The following is a 22,758-nucleotide window of genomic DNA, read 5'->3' as shown; positions in this document are numbered from 1 at the left end:
AACCTTGCCAATTTCCAATAACAATCTGATTACGACGTTCAAAAAGGGAGTGTTGGTGAATGTTTAGGGAATTTGAGGTGACATGGTGAGAAGTACCAGAGTCAAGATACCAACAGACTTAGTTCGTAGGGTCAATAATGAGAATAAGTGTATGAGGTTTAGGGGATAATTATTTAAACTGTGTTGGGTTTAGGATAGGCAACATAGGTTGAAGATCCATGTTGCGAGGTTTAGTGTAAGTTGGATTTTGCCATGTGTTGTAAGGCCAGGGTAAGTAAGCAGATGAAGGTCAAGGTGTAGGATTGCGAGGTGGACGCTAGAGATTGAACCAAAGTGGATAGAGTTGAGAAGTGGTAGGTATATCACCAAGAGGTAGTTAATGAATAAAGTCTCTATTAAGTCTGTGATAGAAAATTGAGGCATCATGACCATATTTGTAACATATTTGACACTGAATTGAACCACGACCGCCACAGCTACGACCACCATAAGGCTGCACACTAGGTTTAGAGTTGAGCTCGGGTATTTGACTAAGATTAGCTTGAGATGCAGTAGATGAGTTGGATGTTACATGTGTAGATGTAGTTGAATGTTCATAACGGCTAATGTTTGTTTACGAAAAAGATCTAGACACACTTCATGACAAAGAATTAAGGTCTCAACTTCTTCAATGGAGATTGAACCAAATTTGTCGTTGATTATAGATATAGTTGACTCAAACTCTTAACGTAAGCCTTCAAGAATGATATCTAAATATTCACCAACATATATCGTTTCTCCAATTGCGCTGATGGAGCCAATTAAGGAGTGAATTTAGAAGAAACATAGAAATAAAGTTTTTGCAATTGTTAAAACGCACATTGCTCATATCTGAAAAGAGTTACATAGCTTGACGTGAGTGTGTTGTTGAAAGTAGGTGTGAACTTTATCCCAAAGTATTGAAGGTATAGGCAGTATTAGTGTGAGCTTAGCATTGTAACTGACAGCTGTCAGTATTGATAGAATGTTACCTGCTATCACAGGTTTATCACTTGTGCTATATAATGCACAAGTGTTGATTGTAACTGCATTCATTCAATCAAATACAAATTCTGTTATAACAGAAAATGAAACTCTCTCTCTACCTTTCTATTTTCTCTAATATGGTATCAGATTTCTGAATTGGTCCATGGCTGACGTTACTCCGCCGCCTTCGCCGCCGCACTCTAACCTTGGTTCACCGGACGGTCCGCCGGTGGTGCCACCGGTTTCTGACGAATCTCGCCGTCTTCATTTATCTCTTAAGATCGCGCAAAAGCTAGATGAAAAGAATTTTCATCTCTGGCGCCAACAGGTGGAGCCGTACATCAACGCACACGATCTCACCGATCTGGTGGTTTGTGCTCGTGTTCCTCCGAAATTCCTCTCTGAAGCTGCTCGCCGTGCCGGTTCGTTCAATCCGGCGTACTCAGTGTGGATCCACAAGGATCAGATGCTTCTCTCGTGGCTTCAATCCACGTTATCGAGCGAGATCCTCTCGCGAGTTCTTGGATGTTCACATTCGCACGAACTGTGGGATCGTTTATTCAGCTACTTTCAGAAGCAAACTCGTGCAAGAGCGCGTCATCTCCGTGTTGAATTACGTGCTCTTACACTTGATACTCTCTCTGTTCAGGACTATCTCCTGAAGATTCGCACGATTGTTGATGCCTTAGCTTCCATTGGAGATCCTATTCCCCTGTCTCATCACATTGACGTCATTTTGGAAGGATTGCCAGTTGAATTTGCTCCTGTTGTTTCCGTTGTTGAGAGCAAGTTTGGTGTTATGGATCTAGACGAAGTTGAGATCCTTTTGTTAGCTCATGAACTTCGTCTTAACAAGTTCAAGAAGCAATCTCCTCCGGATCTGGTGTCACTCAACCTTACACACTGTGCTGCTCCCTCAACTTCTCCTGAGGAGCCTCCCTCACCTGCAGTAGACTCCTCTTCCTCTACTCCCAATGCTTCCACTCAGCCTGTGCAGGAGTCTCATGCATTCCGAGGAGGCAGGAGCTCTCGTGGTGGCAGATTCTATAGAGGCAGAGGTGGTAGAGTTCCTACATCTCACATTCAGTGTCAGGTTTGCTCCAAACCTGGTCACACTGCGTTACAATGCTGGCATAGGTTCAATCATCAGTTTCAGTCCTCTGTTCCCCAAGCCTCCACTTCTTATGTGCAACCTCAGTGGCCTGGTGCTGGAGTTTACTACACTCAGGTTCCTCAATCTGCAACTCAACCTTCTCCTTATGTGTGGGCTAGGCCTCCTGTAGCTGTTGTTCCTGCCACAGTACCTACAGTTGTTCCTGCAGTTATTGCTCAAGCTCCAAGTACCTTTGTGGCCAGTTCAGTGCCCTCACCTTCAGGTTCCTGGTTCCCTGACTCAGGGGCATCATATCATGTTACAAATGGATGCCTCCAACTTGCAGCAGTTGACTCCATTTGAAGGACATGACCAGATTTATGTAGGCAATGGACAAGGTCTGCCTATTCACAATGCTGGCTCTAGCTCTTTTCCTTCACCTTTACATCCTCCCACACACCTCACTCTTAAAAACTTACTTCATGTTCCATCTATAACCAAAAATCTGCTAAGTGTCAGTCAGTTTACTAAGGATAATAATGTCTATTTTGTCTTTTCTGCTAATCACTGCCTTGTTAAATGTCAGGTGTCTAATGCCACTTTACTAGAAGGTCATGTGGGTGCTGATGGTCTGTATGAGTTTCCTTCCATCAATGTTTCCAAGTCTGTTAAGTCTTCTTTGGCTTCCATCTCTAAGCCTTCCAATAATGTTGCACAAAGTGCTTATTCTGTTTCTGTAACTTCTAGTTTGCCCTATATGTGGCACCTTAGGCTTGGGCATCCTAATACACATGCTCTTAAACTTGTTTTACAACAATGTAATGTTCCATTTACTAATAAAGCCAATGATCTTTTCTGTTCTGCTTGTTGTATTGGGAAATCTCATAGACTTCACTCACCCACTTCACACACTGTGTATACTCAACCACTTGAATTAATCTACACTGATCTTTGGGGTCCTTCTCCCTTTAAGTCCACTACTGGCTTCTTCTATTATATCTCCTCTGTAGATGCATACTCCAAGTTTACTTGGTTGTATCTCATTAAGCATAAGTCTGAGGCCTTGTCTGTTTTTCAGAAGTTTAAGGCTATGGTTGAACTGCAGCTCAATCTTCCCATCAAAGTTGTCCAGCCTGACTGGGGTGGGGAGTTTAGACCTTTTACCAACTTTCTATCTGCCTCAGGAGTTGTTCATAGACTGATTTGCCCTCATACACACCATCAGAATGGTGTTGTTGAGATAAAACATAGGCATATTGTTGATTTAGGGCTTACTTTACTCAGTCAGGCCTTTCTTCCTCTCTCCTACTGGGACTATGCTTTCTCTACTGCAGTTTACCTTATCAACAGGCTGCCATCTGCCTCAGTACAGTTTGCCGTACCTTTTACTCTCTTATTTCATCAGTAGCCTGATTACACATTTCTTAAGGTTTTTGGATGTTCTTGTTTCCCTCTCTTAAGACCATACAACACTCATAAGCTGGCCTTTAGGTCTCAAGAGTGCTTGTTTTTGGGTTACTCTACCTCTCATAAGGGGTATAGATGTTTAGCCCCTAATGGTAGGCTGTATATCTCCAAGGATGTGGTTTTTAATGAGTCTAAATTTCCCTTTCCTGAACTATTCTCAACTTCTCTTCCTACTAACTCTTCATCCTCTTCTTTAGCTCCTAGCTGTTCTAGCCCTGTTCTAAGCTCTCTTACTCCACATCTCAACAGAGTCCCACCTAATCCTTCTCCCTTTCCTCCCTCTTCTCCTTTTTCTAGCAGTCCTGTCCCTAACCCCAATTCTAGTGTCTCTGTATCTAGCCCTGTGTCAGCTCCTTCTAATGTTGGTTCTAGTAGTCCCAGCTCCTCTTCTTCACCTGATTCTGCTCCTTCTATCCCTTCTCATACCATCCCTGTGTCTCAAGTCCCTGTTAACAATCATCCTATGCAAACTAGAGCCAAATCTGGCTTCCTTCAACCTAGGCTTGAACCTAGATTACTGCTTGCTCACACTGAGCCTAGGACTGTAAAACAGGCTCTTGCTGACACTAATTGGAAGTCAGCTATGCAAGCTGAGTTTGATGCCCTTCAGAAGAACAATACTTGGTCCCTGGTGCCTTTGACTTCCCACAAAAATGTCATAGGCTGCAAGTGGGTATTTAGACTTAAAGAGAATCCTGATGGCTCTATTAGTAGGTACAAGGCACGCCTAGTTACTAAGGGTTTTCATCATAGACATGGGCTGGACTTTACTGAGACATTCTCTCCTGTGGTTAAGCCTATAACTATTAGGGTCATTCTTACTATTGTTGTCACTCACAGGTGGCCTCTTCACCAGCTTGATGTCAATAATGCCTTCTTGAATGGCTTGCTTTCTGAAGAAGTTTACATGGAGCAACCTCAAGGTTTTATCCATTCTGACCCCTCCCTTGTGTGCAAGCTTAATAAAGCACTCTATGGCCTTAAACAGGCACCTAGACAGTGGTTTGAAAGATTGCAGTCAGCTCTTGTTCAATTTCACTTCAGGCCTAGCAAATGTGATCCATCCCTTTTTACCTATTTCTCCAAAGGACATTCTCTCTATCTCCTTGTCTATGTTGATGACATAATCCTCACTGGCAGTTCACCTGCTCTCCTCAAGGAAGTCATTTCCAAACTGAATTCTGCTTTTTCTCTCAAACACCTTGGTGAGCTTGACTATTTTCTTGGCATAGAAGTCAAACATGCTGCTCAGGGTTCCTTGTTACTGACTCAAACTAAATATCTTAGGGACTTATTGCAGAAGACTAATATGCTTGAGTCTAGCCCTGTTTCTACTCCCATGTAGTCTACTTGCAAGCTTACTAAAACTGGTTCTGCAGCTTTTTCTGATCCCTTCATGTACGGGTCTGTGGTTGGTGCCTTGCAATATGCCACCATTACTAGACCTGACCTGACCTATTCTGTTAATAAAGTGTGTCAGTTTATGTCACACCCTCTTGACACTCACTGGGTTGCAGTCAAGAGGATTCTTAGGTACATCAAGGGTACTCTCCATCATGGCCTGGTTCTAAGTCCCCTCTCTCCTAAAGCCCCTCCTACCCTTCATGTTTTCTGTGATGCTGATTGGGCATCTGACCCTGATGATAGGCGCAGTACTTCTGGTGCTGCCATATTCTTTGGGTCTAATCTCATCTCTTGGTGGTCTAAAAAGCATCGTGTTGTGGCCAGATCTAGTACTGAGTTAGAATACAGAAGTCTTGCTCAGGCCACTGCTGATCTGCTATGGATTCAGACATTACTGCTTGAACTCTGCATCACTACCAAACCCCCTGTGGTGTTATGTGACAATCAATCTGCTGTACTTCTGGCTCATAACCCTGTTCTTCACTCTAGAACTAAGCACATGGAGATTGACTTATTCTTTGTTAGAGAAAAAGTGTTGGCCAAACAAATTCAAGTGGTGCATATTCCTGGTACTGACCAGCTTGCTGATGTTCTTACCAAGCCTCTAGCCTCTACAAAGTTTCTTGAGTTAATACACAAACTTAGGGTTGCTAGCTCCCCTAAGTTTGTGGGGAGGGGGGGTATTGAAGGTATAGGCAGTATTAGTGTGAGCTTAGCATTGTAACTGACAGCTGTCAGTATTGATATAATGTTACCTGCTATCACAGGTTTATCACTTGTGCTATATAATGCACAAGTGTTGATTGTAACTGCATTCATTCAATCAAATACAAATTTTGTTATAACAGAAAATGAAACTCTCTCTCTACCTTTCTATTTTCTCTAATACAAAGCATCCATGAGTGTTTCGAACCAATCCAAAGCATCACGAGTGTTTCAAACCAATTATGCGTATAAGCATGTTGTGCGTCAAAGTAGATTGAATCCATGCCAATAGGATTTGATCTTGTTGTTCCCAAACATCATACTCAAAAGAGAAGAGAAACAATTTGTAGTGGCATCGACGGTCGAGTTAAACTTGGTAAGGATAATAGGATTTACTAAAAAGTGATGAAGTTTACGTGCTTTGATTGATGATTCTACTTGCTGACACAATAATAAGTAGTTTGTGTAATCTAACTTCTCAAAAAGTGTTTATTGGTGGTAGGCGACAAAGTAAGGCACACAATAGTAGGTAGTTTGCCTAATCTAACTTCTCAAAAGTGTTTATTGGTGACAGGCGACAAAGTAAGGCCTAGCAACCTTGGATCTATGTAGTATGCACAAGAGTAACGTTCAAAAAGGCCATAAGAGTGATTTGAACTTCTAATACCATATTAGAAGAGAAAAGTTATTTTTACACCAATTTTCAACACCCACCAATTTTTTCAAACTTCTAATACCATATTAGAAGAGAAAAGTTATTTTTACACCAATTTTCAAGATCTACACCGTAAAACACTACATAATAGTATATATAAGTTTCATTTTTTAATAACTTATTTTAAATTGGTTTGAGTCTAAGAAAATTTTGCTTTAATGATTTATACGGTTTACTCAAATATGGTGTCAAATTAGCAAAGCTCATCATTGAATTCCTAAAACTGTAGTTTTATGCAATTCATAAACGCTGAAATAGAGTCATGAACTGGATGTTGAATTTCAACTTATGATTTTTATTGAATGAATTCATTTAGTTATTATATGAAATATAGAGTCATGAACTGAATGTTGAATTTCAACTTCTGATTTTTATTGAATGAATTCAGTTAGTTATTATATGAAAGTCCTATTTATAGTGTCTATGGAAATGGAATAGAAGATTATTGAGTGTAGCCAGTTTACTGACTGACACATGTCAGTTAGTTACAACTGAGACTCCCTAAGACCATGTGCAATGGGTCTGTTGAGTTTAAACTCAACATGCAAAATCCCCTCCAATGAGTGTTGAGAGAGGTGTTGAGTGTGTGCTGGAAGAGAGAGGTGTTGAGAAAACTCAACACAATTGAGGCTGACGCAGGGGACACGTGGCAGCAGATGAATGACTGAATCATAAAATTAAATAAGAATATGAAAATAAAAAGTGGTGGAGTAGGGTGTTGAGTGAAAAACCATTGGAGAGGGTAAAAGTTGAATGAGTGTTGAGTTATTAGGTGGAAGAAAGAGAAAATGATATGGAGTGTTGGGAGTTGAAAAAGTGGGTGTTGAGTGTTGAAACCATTGTACATGGTCTAACTGCACTAATCTCTCCATTAATATGTCGAATCATAAATGAGTAGGTTAAGATCACAAATAAGTATTTTAGAACAAAAAACAATAGAGGAAAAGCAATTAAATAACATTAATTGAAAAAGCCATTGGGCATTGACAGTAAAAACAAAATGTCTAGCTGAAATAATTATAGAAGGAAAACAATGTCAAATATCTGTAGTATTCTCTCTCATCAATGAACCATTTATATAGAATACAACAATTCAAACAGTAAGTGTTCGCCGATCCTTTGCAAATTCCATGCTAAAAAACAGCCTCTAGCTTCCTGCTCTGTTCTCCATCCAAGAAATCATGTAATAGAAATGGAAATTTTGAAAACTTGTTTGAGTACAATAAATGTAAGGAACTGAAAATTTGCAGGCTAAATGTAACATTTTACTGCAATAAAATATGCATGTTACAGGAGCAACTATACATGTACATGATTTAGGCAAGAGGCCTTTGTATTTTAGAAGATTCTGCTCTACTTTAAAAAAATAAATGTAAAAGCATACATTTATCTGAAACTCATAAGTTACAGCGAACAAAAATGGTCGACTTTGGTCAGACGACCCGCATTCGTTTTCTTTCATTTCCTTCTTCATATGTGCCCTGCATACAAAAGAGAAAACAAAAGAATAATTATTTGCTGAAGACAGCTTGAAGCATATCAGTACAGGTTAAATAGGCACAAAAAATTTCAGTTTTTAACATAATTAACAAGTGTTTATTCAAAACAGGACAGTGAAGAAGATGGTGAAAAAACGGGATATTGCACTTGCATTTAATAAAAAACGTGCAATTTACAATATAATGGGTTGATTATCACTTGAAGACACAGAATTACGGCACTAAAAGAATAATATGGCTGCAGAACTTAGGACCTCTATATCTCCCCCAAAAATATATTCTACAAAGGGGAAGTGAAAACATGACAGGTAAAGTTGGTAAGGATTGTAGTCAGCCAGTATTGGTCTAAGGATCAAAATGACTGTCAATGAGTTAGAGTGGAACAAAAACAGGACAGATGCCTAGATAAGTAAAGAATATGAGAAACACATACCCCTTCGTCCATCACACATTCTTCAGTAGGGGTGCTAGTAGATTCAGATCTGCATTTAGCATGGATAACAGGGCCTAACTGCGACCGGTCCATGCCTGCTGTTATTCCGTTAGGCGCATTAAGGTATACAGCTCCTCTGTACATCCACTCCTCCGTTTCATCACTGTAAAACTCATCAAAAGGCTCTCCACATAATGCACATGTATTCTGGTCCTCTTCAGCAGGAACCGCCAACTCTTCATCTTCTTTCTTTTCCTCAGTGGTCTCGGTTGGCAAAAAACCTGGAGCTGATTCAGCTCCCAATGCCTCTGCACCACTAAGCCACATTGTCTCACTCACAAACCACTTGCGAGAGGGTTTTTGCTTACGGTTTTTAGACATACGGTTCTTAGTCACGTGCCAATCCATGTGACTGCTGTGCTCATCTTGGGATTTAAAACGGAGGCCACAAGTCGTGCATTGCCTAGGAAGATCACCATATAAGGCTTTGATTGCAGATTCATGACGGACCTTCAGAATATCTGGATCAAACTCAATTCCAACAAAATCCTACAAATATATAACTTAATTCAATTACAAAATTGGTTTGCATTAAATCAAAAATGGAAGAAAAATGGGAATATAAAATTCGAACTTGGGATAGATTTAGTTACTTGTGCAGGGGCTTGATTAGCCAACGAGATTACACCCTGGGCCATGAGTGAATTAATCAAATTAGAATATCCAACAGTGGGCTGTTGGCTTGAAACAAAAGGACTAGGATTGGGATGAGGTAGCATCTGGGATGGAGCATGTGGACCGGCTGGAGGTAAAGGCCGCAACGGTCCTCCCTGGAAATGAAAAGAGTTGTTTACAGTTCTTTGGCCAGGCAAAGGGAATGGCATAACAGGTCGGACATTTGACATGGGGGTACTTATAGCAGCACCATGTCCTTGCAAAGATGGCCTATAACTAAATTGCGATGCTGCTGAATCTTGAGATGGAAAAAACTGTAACTGTGGTGTTTGTACAGGGTTTTGTGGATTAGATGAAATCAGACCAGCTAGCTGATTAGGTAACTGATACGGGTTTCTTTTACTGATGTCATTATTCTCAACACCGGGCAACGATTGTTCATGGATCGGAAATGGTCTATTCAGACCATGACTCACAATGGTACTATTAGCGTTTATTGATTCGAATGGATTCCTAACAGGGTTCTTAAATGGAAATGTAGGATTTAAGCTGGGAGGACGAGGAGCATGCACATTTATAGAGTTCCTTATTTCAAAAGTTGCCGGCAAAACTGGTGGACGGTACTCCATATTAGACTTGAGACCATGAAATATCCTTGACACTGAAGAAGTTGCACTGCCTGGAATAGTAACAGGCTTTTCTGAGGAAAAACCAATAGTTGGTTGCAGGAAACCATTGTTTCTACTATGGTCCACTAGTGTTGGACTCATATCTTCCCAATCAAACTCCTCCTCTTCAGTGTTCTGCCATGATGTCGTCACAACCTTATCCATGCCATTTCTATCCAACCGCTCAACTAACAAAGGCTTACTGCCAGAAGTTTCTTGGCTTTTGTCACTACCATAGGCATCAATTAGAGCTCTTGGATTTTGGCGTGGTTGTCCGTTACTAAGACTGTATGTCATAGAAGTTGGAAATCTCTTCGGACCATCACCGGAAAACTGCTTTCGCGGCCAATCACGCAACTCTTCTTCTCTACTCAATCCTTTAACTAGTCCATAATCAACAGCACGATGAGGAGATTCTCTCTCAACTATCCTGCCAGCAGAATTGTCAACTACATATTCATCCATATATGAAGGCATGTGCCTATCAAGTCCAATTCCTGACGGTGAAGAGGATTTGCCAACCCTACTTGGCACCAATTGATGAACTTTATTAGCTGCAAGGCCAAAATTTGCATTTCCTACAGTTCCTGGTGAACCTAACCTTTCACCCACAACCTGACAGGATGAAACCAACACACTGTCAGAATGTATCCTATAGTAGTTTACAGGATCTCTCTGTTGCCAGAGAACACTAACACATACGACAGAATCAATTTCTCATACAACAAAGTGCTAATTGGATACAAGGAAATAGAAGCAATTAATACGTCATCCATGACTTTCACTGCCTCAGCATAAATTAAAATATTTAAATACAGATGATTTTACAAGCAAATTGCTGAGTAAGATCCAGAGTATCTGCACAAAGTTAAGATATTTTCCACAAAAATCCACATTCAGTTCTGGTTACATGTAACCAGTTTCATTTTTTCTTTCCCCCTGAATACATGCAAATTAATGATACTAAACACATCCTTATTAAATATGAAAGTAAATGAGATACTGACCATCCAGAATAGTTTATAAGTACATATTTACAAATAAAACTTACACTATCCATAATTGAGGTAGAGTGTTCCATTTGTCTTATGTATTTTGGGTTAACATGTATCCCATGAGTTGGCCGAGGAGATTCAGAAGCCCTGAGGGGATTAACACTTGATGGTTGATTATTAACAGCTTGAGAAAATTGCAATTGTGCTTCAATCTTCCGTAAGACAGAGGGAGGGAAAACTTTTGACCAGGTACTAAAGAGATGTCGCATCGCAGAATGCAAACTTGGATTAACCTGTCTGTATGCCTCGCAGAACACCTTGGGAGACAATAGAACTACAAGTTTTAATGACAGAATTAAATTATTTAGGAATTCAAATTAATATAACTTGAATTGACTTACTTCGGGTAGACGTAGTGAGAAGTATCGAACATATTCCTGGCCAACATTTTTCACAACACTGTCCAAGAGATAGAGTGAAGGAAGCTTATGTTCTGCAGACACCTGGAAAAAGATAGCTTCAAAAAATTGCAGAACCATGCAAACAGCAAAGATTCGAATAATAGAAATACTTATACTGCACACTATCAACTAAATTACAAATGAAATTTAATAAAGAAAAAGGGGCTATTCTCCTCACACCAAACTCAATAGCATGTTAGTTACAACATTTTGTGAGAAGTGTTATGTTTGTTGAACTTTTACTAAAATGCTTTAATGCAAATTTATTTACCAAATTCTTTAAACATTTCTTACAAAGTTCCAATTTTCAGAAGAGAGATTAGTGAGATTAATCTCTAAGATGGAAAAATTGACACAGGGTATCTTAAGAAATAAGAATCAATACTTTAGTAAAAGTTCCTGTATCAATTTCCAACAAAAATCAAACTTGAGATTTCCCATTGATATCAGCAAACAATGCCCATTTAAACTTATCTACGAAAAGCCATTGGTATCATAATTAAACAATTTTAAATTATTCCGCCTTTGAGATCACCAGTGTCGACAAAGATAAAGCAAACATATGAGCAAGTTACTTTGAATGCAAATGATGAAAAAACATTCTTCCCAAGGAAATACTAAAAATGTGAGTAGCGTAGTAAGATAAATGAAAATTAGCAATATAGGTATTGATAAAAAAAAATGATAGAAAGTGGTGATGATCCTTTGGGATAGAACATGAAACTGTTATGAATATGTTAGGTTATTCTGAAATGCCAAAGTGATGAAATCAATACACAGAATCAAGATATATAATAGATAGATTTGTCTTATAATGACCTTAACTGTCAGTAAGTTGACACCAACAACCCAACATATATAATCTCCGTAAATATACTACACCGTAAATAGTGCTACAAAATGACATAGGCATGCAACATATGTAAAGTAAGCTGGGTTATCAATAGTCTTATATGAATTATGCAAGACAAGATCATTCATTCATCATTGATCAGTCTCATTCATTTCAAAACTACGATAAGCTCAAACACAAACACTCACAAAATCAGAGATGAAAACAGGCTTGCTTAAATCCTTTAAAAGTTAAATAATATTATAGTATTTCCAACGTTGTCAAATTGTCACCTCAACAGCAACATGGTGGTATGACAGACGGATTTTGCACCAGTCACAGTCAGAATGCTTATTATATATTCACCATAGGCCTTAAACCTCATTATTTTTATTTTACGAAAAAGTTTCGGGCTGGCTGCCATAATCCGCTGTCAGCCGTCGGTGTTCGATAACACTGAGTATTTCACTTTTGTAGATTCTTGAATTCTTGTAGGTTCCGGAATTCATTTTTAAGTGCTCAAATGAATTGGAGTATACTTACTTGAATCTTTTAATTTTACACTTTGTTACTGAAATGCCCAGAAGCTACTAATTGTTTTAACATGATTACAATTACATCAAAATTATTCCTTTAAATTTCCAGTTCCCAATTAGATAAATGATTAATTGATTAAGAAAATGTTAAGCAAAGCGAATGAAAACAAAAAATCGAAACTTTCTCCTATCTACACGCCGCAATAAACATAAGCTGGTAAAATTGAAAATAAATAAACAAAAAGCGAACGAGAAAATAGATAACAATTGAAGTAGCGAGAATTGAAACAACGATAGCTTTTGATCGGAACAATGGTGTTGAGGTTTACAAGAGGGTAAAAAGGAAAAAATGAAAACCTCGAGAATACGAGCGCAAATAGCATAAGCGATTCCTCTAGCATGTTCCCTATGTTGTTCAGCAATGATGGTAAGATCAGTGATGATAGGTTTCACATTCGACGTGAGTTCACCCAACAAAGCCTCGTAAATCTGCACAATTTCTTCTGTTGAAGGTTGCGAATTTCTCAGCCTTGGGTCATCTTCACGCTGCTTCAACAGAGCCTTGAATCGACCAACCAGTATCGACGGTGGGGGTTTCTGTCCATTCTCATTGCTCATGTTGCGGAGGGAATCTATGGAGAATGGATTTTTAGGGTTAGGGTTTTGAATTTGGGCGAAATTGAAACATGGGGAATTTGATTTTGAAAGTAGCGGTTAGGGTTTGAATCGGTTTGTGAGAGTGGTTGCTTCTCACGATTTCTGAATTGGGTTTTCAACAAACGAAACACAAACCCTGCATGTGCTTGTGAATTTGTGACTGATGAAGTAGATATATAGATTTTTCTTATTACAAAATCTTTTTGAGACATCTTTTTTCATTCTCAGAATTAAATTAATATTGCATATCAAAAATAAAATAAATAAAATATTATTGAATTAATCTTACAAATTAAAAGTAAATAAGATATTATTGATTATCTAAGATGCTCACGAAAGGTTAAAGGTTAGTGGGAGGTATTTATTATTCTTGTTTTATATTGGAATTAGAAAGGATTGAAAAGTGTGGAATTAGAGTTTACTATGGTGGTTCGGAATTTTTGATGTGATTGAGGGGCTATCTTGTAAGATTAAGTGTGTCTTTGAAATGCTAGTCGGTAACCGTCACCGTATGTTTTAAGCCTCTTTAACGTAATTTTGAGAAGATACTATTGGTAGCTTTTGCACAACGTGCGGTATTGTCGTAAATATGGTTGGTAATTGCACGCACATGGGATGTGGTCAGCCGATAGATTGATCTGGCGAGATGGCATAACACTCTAAATGATGATTGTCTGTTCGGTGGAAGAAAATAGTCTACATGTTATGAGTCAAATGTTTTGTTGCTTTGTTATTAGATCTTCGTCTTTTTAGGTCTTTGTGGACGCCCTGGAACAGTTGCCCCCAAGCCCTTGATTTTGCTTTGTAGGACGAAGGTTTGTAGCACGTACATGTGTACATTCACATAATTCGCGGATGTGGAAGTTTTAGATGTATGTTGTCGTTCTTGGGAATAGGTGCATTGAATGCCTCCCTTGTAAGACGTAACACGATGTTGGGGAAAATGGCACGTCTCCCATGTTAATTAGTAATGATGTTTCTCCATCTTTAGAGTAATCAAGTGCTTTTTAAACTATTTTCGAGAAGATCTCTATCGCTGGTAACGTGGGAGTGATTGTACGATCCTTAATACTCAAGTAGGATGTAAAGGGCTTTTGAAGCACCATTTTACCTTTTATGTCGTTATCGACCTGCAAAGGAGAATATTTCTCCTTCTTTTACTGTTCTTCTCAAGGAGCATTCTTGTTCAAGTGTTAGATCAAGGTCAGACGACTTCGTTCGTTGGCATTGGCCTTGCACGTTTTATTGTTGTTTCTTTTGAATTCCAAAGTTCAATGTTGTCATTTTGCTCTCGTTCCCCTTGCATGTTTTATTTTTTTCATAACTTATTTTAATCATAGTGTTCATGTCAAACGTGACAAAAAAGGACGGTAAGGATATTTTAGGGGACTAGGTGGATCCATAGATACTGGGGATTGTTTCCACTTTTGTTAGCGAAGATGTCTTTGACCAATCTATGACTGGCATGGATCCTGCAGCTGATTGAAGAGTATTTCCTCCATATAAAAATAAGAGTATTTGTAATCAGTACGATAGGTGTGCAATGCCTTCTCACGAGTGTCTATTCTCTCTCATAGGTTATCGTCTTCCCTTCAATGTTTTTGAAGTAAACATATTGAATCATTTGTTGATCGCCCCCTTCAAAATTACATTCGTTGAGCTGGGTATTTGTTAAAGTTTTACAGCATCAAGGTAAGTATAAGGGGGTAAACCAGTTGTGACATTGTTCTTTCATCTTATTAAAACTCAAAAATGCCAACTACCCGAATGGTTCTGGTTTTCTTTTTTTTTAGGCAAAGTATTAGATATTTTGAGGCTTATTTTGATAGCATGAAGCATTTCAAGGATCAACTTCACCTAGTTACTCCACTTGGTGAAGAAGCGTGTGCAAATATCTGCCACTTAGAACTTAGTCTTTCACCCGTATGCATAAACGAATTTTGTAAGTATTAGACTCAAAGTGATTACTTGACAGGAGCAAGACCATACCTATACAAATAGGGGGACAAGTCCTAATATGAGTTATACTTGAAGACTCAATTGGTGGCCTTCTATAGGAGCTTGGTTGTGTTGGTAGAGTTGTCTCATCTGACAGGGGTTAAGGAACCGATTGAAAATATGCATTCACACTCGTTGGCTGGTGGATGCCAAATTAAAGGAAGAAAATATTTGGTAAGTTGCCCCAGGGCCTTTGTTGCACCCCAAAATTTGCCCTCTTTATTTGAGCTATAAGTTAATAATGACGTTTATTTCGTCATCCAAAAATTGAAGAAAAATAATAAAGAGTTTTCATGGGTTTAAGAAGATAAGGTGTAAAAAATGGTTCAAACGAGGGAAATACGAGAAAATTCATAAGTCCTATCTGGAAGGTGATGTGAACCAAGTTCACGCGCTGCCTCGACTGTTTCGACGATATCTACAACTTTCGTGTTTGGCTCGAAAGCTAATTCCTCGAGGAAGGTGGCCAGATATGCAAATTATTTGAGATTTCACAGTGAAAAACAGTGCTGAATGTAGGGTTTTGGACCTCGGAAAATTCATATCTCCCAATCCGCTCGTTGGATTCGCTTGAAAATTTAACTGGAGCTCCGTACTATCATTATCAAGATTTCATATGTTCGGACCATCGGCCAATTATGCACGGAAAACTCCCAGAATTTTAAGGATCGTCGCGTTGTTTCGGTAAAAAGTGTGTTTTCGAGTATGTCGCGCCGAGTTCGAAAATTCATAACTTCCTCAATTTTTATTGTATGAAGTCCATTCCGGCGGCATTCTCTCGTAAATTTCGTTAGTTTCGATTCTTCGTCACACATGCCTGTTCATATCTTGAGCCGAAGATGGAGTTTTATCGAGTTCTTTGAGCGGTACTCACAAAATTCTGCACAGTCGCACCAGATGAATCGGCGTTTCTCGTCATTCAAACGCGCGTAATTTCTTCATCGCTTATCGGATCGAGACGATTCTTGCGGCGACGAGTCATAAATTTGGTCATCTTCGCAATGGCATTGGTTTCGTTCCGGAATTCAGAGCCGAACCGAGTTTCCTTAAAACGAGCCAGAATAAGATGCACCGAGGGCAATTTGGACATTTCGCGTTGACAATATATAAACATTTTTCTCTTCACAAATCAAGGGGGAACTCTCATAATTTCAATTCACCAATTTTCTTCACAAACACTTTCTCTCAATTCTCTCTCAATTCTCATAGATCAAAACCACAAATACACATAAAACTTTCATCAAGATTCATCAATTTCCACCAAGATCAAGAACATGGATTGAAGAATCAAGATCGGAAGTTCGAATTGTTCCTCCTCTTCTCCTTGCATCTCGCGCGCCATCACTCCCTCTCTCCCTCCGGATTTCGTTCGAGTTCTGTCGTGTTCGCGTTCGCATCGTGTTCGTGTTCGCGCTTCGGCTAGATCTTCATTCGGTAAGCTTTCGGATCTTGAATTAAGTGCTTAATTGTTGATTATCATGTGAATTCGAATCCCGGTCCACTTCTTGTTCTTGATTAATGGATGATTGATGATGATTGATCGGTGAATTTGTTCGTTTCTTGCTCGAATTTGTCGTATTCATGTGAATTGTGTTTGGATTTTATGTTGATTGCATATAATTGTTGCTCGTTGATGATGAATTGTGATATTCATGTTCGAATCCGTGATTATTGGATGATTTTGTGTGCTTAATTGTTGATGTTCATGTATGTTACTTGTGTTGCACTCAAAGTGTTTGCACAAATGCATGTGTAGTGCTTTTGCTTAATATTTGCCTTGCTTGACGCGTCGCACTTAGCATGTTTATTGATATGTGACTCATTTGATTCGCGGATTCACGTATGGCATGAATTTGCAATGTTTGTTTGCTCTAATCTCAAGTTGGAACGGTTTTGGATTGAGTGTGAATGGCTCCGGAGCCTTAAAAATGCATAAAAACCAATTTAGCTACGCCAGGAACCGGGTTGTCCCAGGCGGGAACCGGTTCCCACTCAATCCAAAATACTGATTCTCTGGATTTTTGTACCAGGAACCGGGTTGTCCCTAGGTGGGAACCGGTTCCTGCGTTGTTTTTTTCCTGTGCTTGTGTGCCAGGAACCGGTTCGTCCCAGCCAGGAACCGATTCCCAGCTGTATGAAATATTCTTGCTTCTGTGATTTAGTACCAGGAACCGGGTTGTCCCTAGGTGGGAACCGGTTCCCAGTTTTCTGTCTCTGGTTTTTAGTACCAGGAACCGGGTTGTCCCTAGGTGGGAACTGGTTCCCAATTTTCTGCCTCTGGTTTTTAGTACTAGGAACCGGGTTGTCCTATGCAGGAACCGGTTCCTGTGTGCAAATTTTGTGTTTTCTTTTATAACTTCAATCTTACATAACTTTTTACTCGTAGCTCCGATTTGCACGTTCTTTATATCGTTGGAAAGCTTATGAGACGTACTATCTTTCTAGATGCTTTGTTTTCATTAATTTGTAGATCATCCATGTTTGATTTCTCTTTGATGTTTCATTATCCATTTCATGTTTACCTTACTTGTCGTTTTCCTTTCGTTTTATGGTAATAACGCAATTCCGATTGCGATGTTTGTTATCTCTAACTTGTGTGCCAGTGTGCAAAGCTCTTGGATAGTCACCGATTGGCACCTGTTACTTGTGTGTTCCGTATCATTTGCAGGACACAATCCTATTCACTCGTATCGTGTTCTCATCCGGGAGACACGATCACTATTACTTTATATCTGCTTGTTTGGTTTGCTTGTTCCTCTTGCAGGTGTATTGTGATAATGCTTGATGCATATGTTGATCGTTGTGCGCTTTTGTGGCTAATCGGTGTGCTGACTATTTGCTTTTGCTTTGCTAGCTCGCTTGCGGGATTCTACTTTCTTCGCTTTGCTTCGCTTTAGTTTACGGATCATCATCCGTTTGGTATTGATCCCGTTTCATTTTACTTTTCTCGCACTTTATCGCTTTCTCGCATCATCCTTTAACATGAGAAGTAGGACCTAGACATTCATCTGGCCAAGTCCTCGAAAGAGGCTCTGTTTTTGTTGGTGTGTTTATATTTGTGCTTTGCGGCAGGGAGTCACGGTGTAATAAGTCATATATGGCACTCCGTTAAGTCCTCATGGAAGGCATGCGGAAAGGGTTAGCAATCAACCCCCGCCTAGTCTCATCGAGTCCGTTTGGTATGCGCACGCTACGCGTGGCTCGCTTCTGAACCTGCACAAGATCTTGTTATCGAGTATGTCAGGAAAAGGGTTCATGCAGCCGGACCCCCGCCTTTCCTATAGCTCGCGTCGCTCGACGTTGATGCTCGGTGTACGCACGCATCGTTTTCCTTTATGATCCGTGACGGCTTGGTTGCTGAGAGGGGTCCGCCCTCTTGTCTATGGCCCGATCATTTTCACGAGGTCTAATGCTTGGTTGACTTGGGTTGAGCTGCTCCCCTTGGCTATGGCGGGACCGCTTTTCTACCATTCGGTCAGTACTGTTGGTTTTGTTTGCTTCACGAGCGGATGCTCGTTTGTGTGCTATTTGTGTGCTTCCCTTTTTCTCGTAGGTTGCTAGATTAGCTTAGACTTGTACCTTTTGTATGATAACATTAGGTAGCAAGCTTTCCCCCTTAGCTTAGGTTTTCCTCATGCATCCTTTAAAACACAAACCACACTCTTTGATTTTCTTTTCTTAAGAGCTTGTTATTTCCGCTCCATTCCCAGGCATAAGTCTCCAAAGGTCGAGCAGCGGAGTGTGAATGTAACTTGTTCACCTAAAAAACACAAAACAAACAGAAATTAGTTAGCCGAGCTACGGTACCTCTAATTCCGCAAAACGGATACGTAGGCAGCGGGGTAGGGCCCGTGCGAGTATAACTCTTTCTTTTCCCTTCATTCTGCATTCATTTTAGTCCAGATTAGTGTAGATTTGTTACACACCCATAGATTTAGACACTAGCGTGGATACCATCGAGTACGATGGGCGTGAGGGGTGCTAACACCTTCCCCTCGCGTAACCGACTCCCTTACCCTTTTTCTCTGGTCGTGAGACCGTTGTTTTGTTTTGTGGTTTGCTGGCATTCCCTTCCTTTTCAGGATAAATATGTTAGTGGCGACTCTGTTAATTTTCGCGGGGTAGCGACAGCTGGCGACTCTGCTGGGGACGTCTTGACCTGTTGCTGGTCCGGACCTAGCGAGTCGATCCTAGCGCTCGTGTGTTTATCATTGGGTGTTTTACTGCTTTGCATATTTACCTGTTTGCATTGCATTCTATGTGCGCTTTTACTTTTCTGCATCATATTCTGGACTGGCTGGATCTCTGTCTGTTGGGTGGATGTTTCAAGAGGTAAAAGGCCCAATACCCAGGCTATGTGTGAACCATAGGAACCCTAGGATAGAGTGGGAGCATGGTTTGTCTCGAGGTGTACGTCTCGGGATGGATTATGTGACCACGAGCAGAGTAGTGGTTTCAAACGGAGGTATTATCATCACCCGCATCCGCGTTGTGATGATGCTTACCTTCGGGCGGACTGTATACTGCGTTTCATGACCTTACCTTGGCCTAGATTTGACCCGTGAGTGGGGCGGGAATCAATGATCATATAACAGGTACATTGTTGGTGACCGCTGTTCTCGTTCGTGGGTTACCGTTGTTCTTGTTCGTGGGTTACCGCTGTTCTCGTTTGAGTGTACTATTGGTTCCTGTTCGTGGGGTATTATGGTTCTTGTTCGAGTGGTAATCTGTGTTCTATTCTAGTGTGTTACTGACTATGGGCTTTGGTTCTATGGATTGATATTTCGTGTTCCGTGTGGTATACCATTTGGGGCCGAACCTTTGGCTTCGTACTATGTGTGTTACCGGCAGTCCAGAATGCCTGGTGGGCGGCAACAAGCCCCACCACTTTGCATCATTGCATATTTACTTTTCCAAAAAATGATGTACAAAAAATAACTAGCATACATGTTCTTTCCATTTCCAAGGAATCGTATCTTTAAGCCTCGTGCCGAGCTTTTCCGTCTCTTACTTGCTAAATCAATCAAAACATGAGGATTCCTTAGAAATGATGGGAACATAACATTGCATCCATTCATGCATACATGCATTCGTGACAGGTAATCAAATATGGAGCTCTTATTCTCAACCTTCTCTTCACTTGGTTTTCTCTACAGAAGTACGATTCTGACTTCTCGACACCGATCAACAATCAAGAGTTAGCCATGGAACAAATCCGTGAAAACTTGAATCTGATGAGGACAGAAATGGGGACTAACATGGGTCAGTGTATGGAGGCTATTCAAACCCTTGCTCTTAGACAAGAAGAGTTGAGACAGGTTCTTCAGAGGCCAGTTACGGATGGTATTCCCACCCTGGGAGAAGGTCTTGTGAATCAGAATGTCAGAAATGTTGTTGAAATTCCTATTCCTACTCAGGAGAATGCACATCATGAGAAAAACTTAAAACCTGAAGCCTTCAGGTTCCCGAATAATGAAACTAACAAAAGGTTCCACCTCTTGGAGAAAAGGTTGAAAGTTATAGAAGGTCGTGACTCCGTTGATTTAGATGCTGATGGGTTGTGCCTAGTCCCTGGTGTCAAGATTCCTGTTAAGTTCCGAGTCCCTAACTTCGAGAAGTACACGGGAACCACTTGTCCGTTGACTCACGTGAAAGCATTTTGTAACAAAATGGCTCCTTATGCTGAGAATGACAAGCTATTGATGCATTTCTTTCAGGACAGCCTCAGTGGTACATCCCTCGAGTGGTACACTCAACTTGAACGAACTCATGTCCGAACATGGAAAGAATTAGCAGAAGCGTTTGTCAAGCGTTACAAGCACAACAGCGACCTGACTCCGACCAGAATTCAACTCCAAGCTTTGACTCAGAGAACTGATGAGTCTTTTAGAGAGTATGCCCGAAGATGGAAAGAACTGGCTGCCAGTGTTCAACCTCCACTATTAGAACAAGAGCTCATGGGTATGTTCAAAGATATGTTGGAAGGTCCATACTACCAAGGCTTGATTGGTGCTTCTGAATTTGCAGAATTGGTTGTCGTCGGCGAACGAATTGAGAACGGTCTTAGGAATGGTAATATCCAAGATGTTGATGATCTTTTTGAATTCCCCAGGCGTGTGGATGGAAGAGCCAGTGTAATTCCTGAGTATGAAGAGGAGTCTCTTAATCATCCTCTCGATCAGATCTCTCGTAATGAAGTGGAAGCGATTATTTCTATTCAGGATGACCCACAAATCTGTGCTACAGCTCTCAATCATCCACCTACTCAGTTTGTCCAAAGGGAGCCGGTTTTGCATGATCAATCAGCTCAGTACGCGCCGCCATGGCAGAACCACCAACAAAATCGTCACCAGCAGGGTAGACAGAGGCGTAGAAAGCCAAAAAGAGTGTATGATGCCATTCCTATGACTCATGATGAGCTATTATCTGAATTGCTCAAACTTTCCTTGGTGGAACCAAAGCAGTTGGATCTCGTTTCTTTCCTGTATCTTGAGGGATTTGACCCTAATGTCAGTTGTGGCTACCATGCCGGGGCACCTGGTCATTCGACTGAAGATTGTCAGCCATTCAGAGACAAGGTTCAAGACCTAATTGATGCAAAGGCTATTGCATTCACACCTGAAGGCCAGAATTGAAGTTCTCCTTTGACTCAATGGATCTTTTGAAGCAATAAGTCCATACAGAGAGAATCTCCTCCATGTTGGCAATTCCTAAATTCATCATGCATTTTCATGTGTAATCTTTCTTTTTTTATGCAATACTGTTTGTATGTAAAACTTGTTTGTTTTTGAACTATAATAATAATGCATTGGATATGTTTGTCTTGAAAAAATCCATTCGCTTTTTGCTCTTATATGTTTTTCTACGCTTTTTGTGGTACTCAACTCTTGTTAATAAAGCATGATAACTCCGAAGGGAGAATGATGAACATAATATCAAGAACCTCAAATGGTATGCTTTTGAGTAAAACCCTGTTGATGATGTACAGTCATTGTTTCAAATTCCTAAACACTGGAGATATAAGGGAGTGAAACCTTTGTTAACCCCTCTGAGCCTTCGAAGTAGGAGTTTCTTTTCTATATGAAAAAACCCTCACATTTAACCCAGGGGCGGGTAGTGTTCAGTTAACCTGATCGAGCATTCAAAATTCATCAGGAGCACATATCTAAGGATACAACAATGGATATCCTTCAGAAGATTGAGGAAATTCAAATGCACAACGATTTATCCCTCACACCAGGAGGTCGAGACCAACATCAAAGCCGCTGTGGTTTATCTCTCACATCAGGAGGTCAAAATATGACGATACCACAATGGTATTTCTTCATCAATCAAAGACTCAGGCAGTCACGATCACTTCCAACAAATCTGAGATTCAGGATCACACGACTGGTTCAAAGAAATAATGAAGAGAAAGAAGAAAAAAAAAGCCCGCTAAGTCAACAAGTTGAAAACATGTGACTTAGGCAAAAATTAGGGCATCCCGCTGGATATCCAAATCAAAATTCAAAATAATTTGTCCAGGCAAAAGTTAGGGAAACAAAAAAAAGAGAGAAAGCAAAAGCGAAAAACCAGGATTACAAGATAAAGATCCTCAACAAAGAACAAAGTCGTG

The 22,758-nt window shown here is 40.2% G+C and overlaps 2 protein-coding genes across 2 annotated transcripts; one reads left to right on the top strand and one right to left on the bottom strand.

Moving 5' to 3' along the window:
- Positions 1 to 7,372: 7,372 nt before the first annotated feature.
- LOC131652831 (polyadenylation and cleavage factor homolog 4) lies at positions 7,373 to 13,356 on the bottom strand. The gene is made up of 6 exons (XM_058922809.1): positions 12,846 to 13,356; positions 11,061 to 11,162; positions 10,716 to 10,976; positions 8,975 to 10,279; positions 8,322 to 8,870; positions 7,373 to 7,870 (listed from the first exon to the last, which is right to left on the bottom strand). The coding sequence occupies exons 1-6, from the start codon at positions 13,104 to 13,106 to the stop codon at positions 7,823 to 7,825; spliced, it is 2,526 nt and encodes an 841-aa protein (XP_058778792.1). The 5' UTR covers positions 13,107 to 13,356; the 3' UTR covers positions 7,373 to 7,822.
- A 6,991-nt stretch (positions 13,357 to 20,347) lies between these two features.
- LOC131650533 (uncharacterized) lies at positions 20,348 to 21,778 on the top strand. Its single transcript, XM_058920237.1, has one exon. It carries the CDS (start codon positions 20,348 to 20,350, stop codon positions 21,776 to 21,778), a length of 1,431 nt encoding a protein of 476 aa, XP_058776220.1.
- Positions 21,779 to 22,758: the final 980 nt, after the last annotated feature.

This window comes from Vicia villosa, linkage group LG2, assembly GCF_029867415.1.
Source record: "Vicia villosa cultivar HV-30 ecotype Madison, WI linkage group LG2, Vvil1.0, whole genome shotgun sequence".
NCBI classification, from domain to species: Eukaryota; Viridiplantae; Streptophyta; class Magnoliopsida; order Fabales; family Fabaceae; genus Vicia; species Vicia villosa.
This window is presented reverse-complemented; position numbering and strand designations above follow the sequence as displayed.

What these genes read in the sequence shown, in the direction of transcription:
- LOC131652831 (XM_058922809.1), bottom strand. Translation starts at nt 13,106, where the DNA reads ATGAGCAATGAGAATGGACAGAAACCCCCACCGTCGATACTGGTTGGT. An exon ending in TCTCACTACGTCTACCCGAA is followed by an intron (nt 10,977 to 11,060) that starts GTAAGTCAATTC and finishes TTGTCTCCCAAG; the next exon opens with GTGTTCTGCGAGGCATACAG. An exon ending in AATGTGTGATGGACGAAGGG is followed by an intron (nt 7,871 to 8,321) that starts GTATGTGTTTCT and finishes TTTTGTATGCAG; the next exon opens with GGCACATATGAAGAAGGAAA.
- LOC131650533 (XM_058920237.1), top strand. Translation starts at nt 20,348, where the DNA reads ATGGAACAAATCCGTGAAAACTTGAATCTGATGAGGACAGAAATGGGG.